Genomic DNA, 10,000 nt, shown 5'->3' on the forward strand with positions numbered 1-10,000 from the left:
TCTGCACTCAGGCATATGGTATTTAACAATAATAACGTGCATATTATCTTCACTAATTATTTTCTTTGTAGTTCAGCAATTGTATTACTTTATATTGTCAGATATATAACCGTACGATACGTTTTCCAGTCCCGGCAGCAACACCAGCGTGGGAAACACGTTTTGAACACGTATGGCTCGAGACCAAACATGAACTCAAATATATGGAGTTTTACCGCGTGCCTTGACAGCTCTATTTCACTCTTTACTCTGATGTACACCAAGCTAAAGCCAACACCATAGGCCAGAGACATATAACATAAAATAAGGAGAGTGAATTATAGTATTGTAGTACCAAGGTTAAACGTGGTGTTGACGAGACACAGGCGTCCGCCATATTTCGACTTTCATTCATAAAAGAGTCGATTGTTTTACTAAAATAAATGACGGGATTGCCAAGCTTTTACTGATCGATTTCAAGTTCTATATGCAGATTGGCTCGTTAAACAGATATTATGTATGTATATATATATATATATATATATATATATATATGTGTGTGTGTGTGTGTGTGTGTGTGTGTGTGTGTGTGTGTGTGTGTGTCTGTGTGTTGAGAGAGAGAGAGAGAAGGTGGGGGGACCGGAACAGGGAGGGAGAGAGAAAGTGAAAGAGAAAGGGAAAGAAAAAGAGAGAAATGAGAATGGGATAATATATTTTATCAATCATGTCCACTAAACAAGGAGCGTGTGAATCCTTCCCATAAAGTGACACGAAACCAGCCATTGAACTTAAACAAGGAACGATTTTTTTTTGGCGGGAAACATCCGCGGGCAAAATTTGAATCCGCGGAAAACCTAACGATAAAAAATGGATGTCTGTGGACCTTAAAAGGTTAAGGTGCACTAGTACAAGTTGTTGACTACTGTTTTGAGGGTTTTTGAGTCTGTGTATCGTTGTATACGAGCATCAACACAGAAAAAGAATAACACGGATTAATTTGCCACATTATTGTACTTACCTCATATATATATATATATATATATATATATATATATATATATGTATATGTGTGTGTGTGTGTGTGTGTGTGTGTGTGTGTGTGTGTGTGTGTGTGTGTGTGTGTTTATTTGTACACGTATATGTGAATACACATACGCACACAGTATATATGATACATTTGTACGTGTATGTATCCTTATTCATTTCTCCCCCCTCCCCTCCCCTCTCTCTCTCTCGCTCTCTCCCTCTCACCCCCTCCCCCTCCTCCTCCCTCCCCCTCCTCTCCCTCTCCTCTCCCCCTCCCTCTCCCCTCCCACCCTCTCCCCTCTCTCTCCCTCCACCCCTCCCCCTCTCTCCCCCCCTCCCTCACTCTCCCTCCCCCCCTCCCTCTCCTCTCCCCCCCTCTCTCTCCTCTCCCTCCCCCCCTCCCTCCCCCTCCCCCTCCCCCGCCCTCTCCCTCTCTCTCTCTCTCGTTACACAAATTGCCTGTTTGGCTGCCAATGAATGTGTGTAATGATTGTTGACCTTTTTACAACGCCCTTCTGCTCAGGCGTCCACTAACCACGCCCTCTGCTTCTACGTCAAAATGTCACCTGAATTCTATAGACCTTTTTAACCTGAATGCGTTATTGATCGGTAACGAGAAAGTAACTTTATATACCTGTTGCGGCAAGAACGGTACCTTTTTTTGTCGTTATTATTTTTATTTTATTTTTTATTTTATTTGTTTTTTGCTTATTTTATTTTATATTTTTGTTTATTTATTCTTATTTGTTTATTTATTTATTTATTTTTTGTTGTTGCTGTTAAAATGTGTTATGGTTTCTATAGATTCTACTTTATACAGTGATAGCTTAACGTACGAAAGTTAATTATAATCAATATAATTATAATTATCATAATTTCCCATTCTAAGAGAAAAAACAATAAAAATATATATTGCCACAGAGATGGGATGGCTTACTGTATATCGCTATACCACAATAATTCGTGAAGTAATAAATTTAGATACAAATTTCCACATCTATATATAAAGAAAAAAAAATGCCTGTACCATGATTATATTTTGATACAATACAACACTGATGTGGACCACTGTTACATCTATATAAATGTCGGGGTTATAAATATGTACCGATACAGCTTGGCACTCATATATGTACCACAGTCACAACATGTACCATTCATAGCCGTTAATTGTACCAGTAGCTTCCACGCTCTCACCTTCTGCAAATTGTCCAAGTCAACATCACATTTTTTTTTCCGAGTCGTTCTCTTCTTGAGTCTTGCAACTCTTGAGGTTGACTTTATGCTTTATACTACAGGGGGTTGAGGACTTTCGTGTTATCAACTCTATGCTTTTTACTATAAGGGTTTTGGGGAATTTTGTTTTATCAACTCTTTGGTTTATACCACAGGGGGTTGAGGACTTTTGCGTTATCAACTCTATTCTTCATACCACAGGGGTTTGACGAATTTTGTGTCACCAAGCATCCAAGATCCCAAACTGCTGATGGAATTTATTTGGTTGATAATGCTCAATGCTCTTCCGAATGGGCTGAGTCATAAATAATTTTCTTTTGGTGTGCTTTTTGCGGAGGTGGAGAAGACATGAGGGAAAGTGGGTCCAAAGGTGCTTTCAGACCAACTAGTTGCCCCCCCCCCCCCAAAAAAAAAAAATGCGTTTATTATATATTTCGTTAACTTAAATTTCATCTGGGACATATGTACAGTATATACACACATATCTGTCAGTTCATATATATATATTTAGATGTATCTATCTGTTTACTTATCTATCTTTGTTTTAACTATCGATAAATTCACGTTAAGGAGAAAGTTTAGATAAACAAAACATTTGATAAACGTATTTTTAGGCAGTTGATCTGAGAACACCTCTGGGCGCGCGTACCTTCATATGTTAACCTTGTATGGTACAGATTTCTCATGCTTGGTGCACCACATTGCAGTTTCGTCGGGAAGACATTAACGTATCTATGAGATCTGCTAGAATATTTTTGCGTTGTTATAAACTTGCCTGTATGCGTAAACAATACAGGCAAGGTTGGGTGTGCGTATGTGTGTTTATATGTATGTATGCATGTGTGTGTGCGTTTATATACTTATTCGTTTATTATTTATTCATACTCCCTCTTTCTTTCTCACACACACACGTACACAATATTTGCACACACACATACATACACAATGTGTACACACACGTACACAATATGTACACACACGTACACAATATGTACACACACGTACACAATATGTACACACACGTACACAATATGTACACACACGTACACAATATGTACACACACGTACACAATATGTACACACACGTACACAATATGCACACACACGCACGCACACACACACACACACACACACACACACACACACACACACACACACACACACACACACACACACACACACACACACACACACACACACACACGCGCGCGTCACTGAAGTTAAGACGTGTAATGCATATTTTCGAAGTTAATGTAATAGTTATGTCATCTGATTTGACAGTATCGAAACTAATCTGGCCGTTATGTAATCTGAATTCAAATTATCGATCGAAATTAATGTAATAATTATGTTATCTGATTTGACAGTATCGAAACTAATCTGGCCGTTATGTAATCTGAATTCAAAATATCGATCGAAATTAATTTAAAAGTTATGTCATCTGATTTGACAATATCGAAACTAATCTGTCCGTTAAGTAATCTGAATTCAAAATAGTGTCGTTGGCTCATTTATGTTGAAGTTTACTATTGTTCAACATTTACTAAACTAATCTGGCCGTTATGTAATCTGAATTCAAAATGGTATCGATCGAAATTAATATTATAGTTATGCCATCTGATTTGACAGTATCGAAACTAATCTGGCCGTTAAGTAATCTGAATTCAAAATAGTGTCGTTGGCTCATTTATGTTGAAGTTTACTATTGATCAACATTTACTAAACTAATCTGTCCGTTATGTAATCTGAATTCAAAATATCGATCGAAATTAATGTAATAATTATGTTAGCTGATTTGACAGTATCTAAACTAATCTGGCCGTTATGTAATCTGAATTCAAAAATCGAAATTAATGTAATAATTATGTTAGCTGATTTGACAGTATCTAAACTAATCTGGCCGTTATGTAATCTGAATTCAAAATAGTGTCGTTGGCTCATTTACGTTCAAGTTTACTATTGATCAACATTTACTAAACTAATCTGTCCGTTATGTAATCTGAATCCAAAATATCGATCGAAATTAATGTAATAATTATGTTAGCTGATTTGACAGTATCGAAACTAATCTGATTGAAACTAATCTGGCCGTTATGTAATCTGAATTCAAAATAGTGTCGTTGGCTCATTTACGTTGAAGTTTACTATTGATCAACATTTACTAAACTAATCTGTCCGTTATGTAATCTGAATTCAAAATGGTATCGATCGAAATTAATATTATAGTTATGTCACCTGATTTGACAGTATCGAAACTAATCTGTCCGTTATGTAATCTGAATTCAAAATATCGATCGAAATTACTTTAATAATTGTTAGCTGATTTGACAGTATCGAAACTAATCTGGCCGTTATGTAATCTGAATTCAAAATAGTGTCGTTGGCTCATTTACGTTGAAGTTTACTATTGATCAACATTTACTTCCCGCCAATCAGGAAGAGTTGCCAGTTATGGATAACAAAGAGCGTCACCGCTGTATGGACCTGTCTCTACGATGTTCATAAATGCCACTTGAACCTCAACCATGTAACAGTTCACTTAACAGTTTACTTAACAGTTTACTTAACAGTTCACTTGACAGTTCACTTGACAGTTCACTTAACAGTTCACTTGACAGTTCACTTGACAGTTCACTTGACAGTTCACTTGACAGTTCACTTGACAGTTCACTTTACAGTTTACTTAACAGTTTACTTAACAGTTTACTTAACAGTTCACTTTACAGTTTACTTACCAGTTTACTTAACAGTTCACTTTACAGTTTACTTAACAGTTTACTTAACAGTTCACTTTACAGTTTACTTAACAGTTTACTTAACAGTTTACTTAACAGTTTACTTAACAGTTCACTTTACAGTTTACTTACCAGTTTACTTAACAGTTCACTTAACAGTTTACTTAACAGTTCACTTTACAGTTTACTTAACAGTTCACTTTACAGTTTTAACAGTTCACTTTACAGTTTACTTAACAGTTTACTTAACAGTTCACTTGACAGTTCACTTGACAGTTCACTTGACAGTTCACTTAACAGTCCACTTACTATATAAGGAAATAGAGCAATTAAGTGTTGCTATAAGTAATAAAGTGCCGTTATAAGCCGATGAGAAGTTAAAACTCAACTTTCAATTAAAGAACGAATGATAAGTCTTTAAAATGTCGAAGCCCACAGAGCAGTAAAAAAAAAAAAAGAAAAAAAAAAAAAAAAAAAAAAACGATTTTAAATAAAAGCGTCGATACCTAAAGAGCTTTATTTCAGAACTTACCCGAGTGCAAAACATCAGATGAAACTGCTACTTAAAGCCGACGTAACTATTCCTTGCTTATCAAGTGTGAGTTTCCGACAAAATAGCACAAGAGTGAATGCTGGTCGAAGGGTGATATTTTATAATTACGTCTTTTATCGTAATCATTCGTGACTCAATTTGAACAAGCATTTAACCAGGGGAAGCGTAAATCAGTAGCAACTGGAGGAGGTGTCATGGCGTCTGATTCTTCTTTGTTTTTGTTTGTTTGTGTGAAAAAGCACATGGGGTTTATTTTGATGACGTCGCAAAATTTACGGATGTTTTGGGAATATGGTCGATCATTTTGGTCTCTTCAATTCTCAAAAAGGATGGAAAATAATGGCGGGGAGGGATCTCGTATATAAAGGAGAATAAGCAAAAAGTATGCAAGTATTCATATGCTTTACGACTGTTCAAATCTAACTGTTAATAGTGCAGAAAATCGGAGGAAATGCCCAATGAAGAAATGAGGTTAAATAACAACCATTTGTATCCAATAGTGTAGTTTAAGAGACCAGTTCTAGTGGGAAAATAGGTCTTTTGAGGTGTGATTTTCATGGATCTCGTCCAAGTGATATTCATTTGTGCAAATAACTGTAAAATGAACATCAAATTTGCAGAAGTAAATAGTTGACAGTGATTTTCATTTTTATTTTTGATTTGATTTCAATTTTGATATAAATGCACCACAGCAATATGCATGAAACTTGAGGGGTATTAAATGTATATGGTTTTATAATTTTCCACCTCACGTGATGAACAATAAAAATAAATATCCTTTCAGTGCTTTCGTGTAATGATGAGCTAAGAGCCACAGATTTTGTGGACACGCACGCACACGTAGACACACACACACACACACACACACACACACACACACACACACACACACACACACACACACACACACACACACACACACACACACACACACACACACACACACACACACGAACACGCACATACACTTACATAAACACATGTGACGCGTATATATTTCCTATAGTCTGTGAAAATATGTCTGGTATTGTAATTCCAGAGACCAAGTTCAGTTTAATTTAATGACATTCTGCCCATTACAAAAAGAAAAAAAGAAAGAGAAAAAAGGAGTATTTTATTATCCCAATTTAGTAAATGACATTCTGTCCATTACAAAAAGAAAAAAAGAAAGAGAAAAAAGGAGTATTTTATTATCCCAACTTAATAAATGACATTCTGTAGCAATTTTCGCTTCGGTGGAAATAGTACATGGTGGTGTTCCCCCTTATTATACCCTGTAGGGAACAAATGCTTGCTATGATGTATAGGTTGTATTTGCTGTATTTCATGATCTGTATTTTACTTTGCTGTTCCATTGAAGTAAATAGTTTATTAAATGTATTTTTTATTATCTTGTGTAGTTTTCAATCCCATTAAACTGAATAGTTTTTTTTTTAATGATCTGCTGTGTATTCGTCTTTAGAATTTAGTTTTATAGTTTTATTAAACTACAGGTTAATCTGAATAATCTACTGTTTCCTTTGCAGTCTCATGAAACGTTTTTAAAATCTGCTGTTTCCTTCGCAGTCTTATTAAACTAATAAAATTGTTTCCTTTGCAATTTCATTAAAGAAACAAAATTAAAAATCGGTTTCCCTTGCAATCTCATTAAACAAAAAAAATGATGTTTCTTTGTAATCTCATAAAAAAAATCTGCAGATTGCTTTTCAGTCTCATTAAACTAAAATAATAATAATAATAATAATGATAATAATAATAATGGATTAATGAAATGGATAAATACAGTACAATGAACTATTATGAACATCAGAGATTCACGAAGCTTATTTTCTTTTCTTTTTTTTTTCTTTTTGGCAGATGGAGGAGATGACACCTCGAGACAGGATGCTTCGGAACAGCCTTCTTCCCCTTCTCAAGGACCTCAGGGTAAGTGGGGTTTTCTCTTTCTCTCTCTCTCTCTCCTTTGTCCTCTGTAATCTTACTTTTTTGTCTTTTTTTTTCTTTTTTTCGTATCTTATTTGTGTTTGGTTTCGTTCTTTCTTTTTCTTTCTCTTTCTTTATCTTTCTTTCTCTCTCTGTCTCTTTCTCTCTCTCTCTCTTTCTCTCTCTCTCTCTCTCTCTTTCTTTCTCTCTCTCTCTCTCTCTCTCTCTCTCTCTCTCTCTCTCTCTCTCTCTCTCTCTCTCTCTCTCTCTCTCTCTCTCTCTCTCTCTCTCTCTCTCTCTCTCTCTCTCTCTCCTCTGTTCTCTCTTTCTTCTCTTTCTCTTTCTCTTTCTCTTCTCTTCTCTCTCCCTCTCTCTCTCTCTCTCTCTCTCTCTCTCTCTACTCTCTCTCTCTCTCTCTCTCTCTCTCTCTACTCTCTCTCTCTCTCTACTCTCTCTCCCTCCCTCCCTCCTTCCATCTCCCTCTCCCTCTTCCTCCCTCCCTATGAAAAAGTTATTGCAATTTCCATTTTCCTTGCTTTGTTGTACTTTATTTAACTTACATACTCCACAACTTCTGTCTGAGTTTCCTATACTTTACTTTCCTTTCTTCAACTCTACGAAAAGAAAAAAAAGGCAATTTCCATTTTCTGTTTTCCTTATTTTACTGTCCTTATGTCTAGACTTAGACCAATCCAACCAAATAAAAAAAAAAGAAATAATAAAATAATATTACAAAAGTACAAAAAAATATATAATAAGAAGAAATAAGATATCAATAATGATAAAGAATAAAAATTATAATAAAGGAAATTATAATTATAAAAAAACAAAAGAAAATGATAATAAAAAGAAAAACATGATAATAATAAAGAAAATAATAATAAAAAAGAAAAAAAAATCTATTTCCATATTAATATTAATTTCCATATTAATAATAAAGAATAAATAAATAATAATAAAAAAGAAAATGAAACCAAATTTACCATTTCCGTATTAATTTCCATATTAATAATAAAGAGTGAATATATAATAATAAAAAGAAAATAATGAAAGCAAATTTACTATTTCCATATTAATATTAATTTCCATATTAATAATATAGAAGGAATAAATAATAATGTAAGAGAAAATAATGAAAGCAAATTTACCATTTCCATATTAATATTAATTTCCATATTAATAATATAGAAGGAATGAATAATAATAAAAAAAAAAATAATGAAACCAAATTTACCATTTCCGTATTAATTTCCATATTAATAATAAAGAATAAATAAATAATAATAAAAAAGAAAATAATGAAAGCAAATTTACCATTTCCATATTAATAATAAGGAATAAATAAATAATAATATAAAAGAAAATAATGAAAGCAAATTTACCATTTTCCTTTTCCCCTCCAGAGCTGGTCGGGCCTTACCTGCTGAAGAAGGAATCCCACTGCACGACCGTCCTGGATCAGCTGCTCCGAGACGACACCTACACTGACGTCACGCTCACAGCTGAGGGCCACAGCTTGAGGGCCCATCGGGTGAGTGGGGTGGGGTGGGGTGGGGGGGCGGGGGGGGGCAGAGTTTGAGGGCCCATCGGGTGAGTGGGGTGGGTGGGAGTGGGGGCGGGGGGTGGAGGTGGGGGATCGAGCTTGAGGGCCCATCGGGTGAGTGGGTGGGTTGGGTGGGGAGGGAGGCAGGGCTTGAGGACCGAGGGGGTGGGTGGGGGTGGGGGGGAGAGGGGGGCAGAGCTTGAGGGCCCATCGGGTGAGTGGGGTGGGTGGGTGGGGGTGGTGGGGGGATAGAGTTTGAGGGCCCATCGGGTGAGTGGGGTGGGTGGGTGGGGGTGGGGGGATAGAGCTTGAGGGCCCATCGGGTAAGTGGTGGGGGACCGAGGGGTTGGGGGAGGGGGGGAGGCAGAGCTTGAGGGCCCATCGGGTGGGTGGGGTGGGGGGGTGGGGGGGATAGAGTTTGAGGGCCTATCGGGTGAGTGGGGTGGGGGGGTGGGGGGAGAGGGGAGGCAGAGCTTGAGGGCCCAACGGGTGAGTGGTGGGTGGGTGTGGGGGGGGTGGGGGGCAGAGCTTGAGGGCCCATCGGGAGAGTGGGGGACCGAGGGGGGTGGGGGGGGAGGCAGAGTTTGAGGGCCCATCGGGTGAGTGGGGTGGGTGGGTGGGGGGGAGAGGGGGAGGCAGAGCTTGAGGGCCCATCGGGTGAGAAGGGTGGGTGGGGGTGGGGGTGGGGGTGAGGCAGAGCTTGTGGGCCCATCGGGTGAGTGGTGGTGGTGGTGTGGGGGTGGGGGGGGGATAGAGTTTGAAGGCCCATCGGGTGAGTGGGGGACCGAGGGGTGTGAGTGGGGGGGATAGAGTTTGAGGGCCCATCGGGTGAGTGGGGACCGAGGGGGTGAGTGAGGGGGGATAGAGTTTGAGGGCCCATCGGGTGAGTGGGGGACCGAGGGGGTGAGTGAGGGGGGATAGAGTTTGAGGGCCCATCGGGTGAGTGGGGGACCGAGGGGGTGAGTGGGGGGGATAGAGTTTGAGGGCCCATCGGGTGAGTGGGGG

The 10,000-nt window shown here is 38.2% G+C and overlaps 1 protein-coding gene across 1 annotated transcript in view; it reads left to right on the forward strand.

The window, feature by feature from the left end:
• LOC113812670 (uncharacterized) overlaps positions 1-10,000 on the forward strand; it is a 54,382-nt gene that overhangs the window by 33,675 nt on the left and 10,707 nt on the right. Inside the window, exons 4-5 of the mRNA XM_070117362.1 lie at positions 7,387-7,455; positions 8,856-8,983. Coding sequence (XP_069973463.1) covers positions 7,387-7,455; positions 8,856-8,983 — 197 coding nt within the window. The remainder of the gene's footprint in view (positions 1-7,386; positions 7,456-8,855; positions 8,984-10,000) is intronic.

This window comes from Penaeus vannamei, chromosome 40 (assembly GCF_042767895.1).
Source record: "Penaeus vannamei isolate JL-2024 chromosome 40, ASM4276789v1, whole genome shotgun sequence".
Lineage (NCBI taxonomy): Eukaryota > Metazoa > Arthropoda > Malacostraca > Decapoda > Penaeidae > Penaeus > Penaeus vannamei.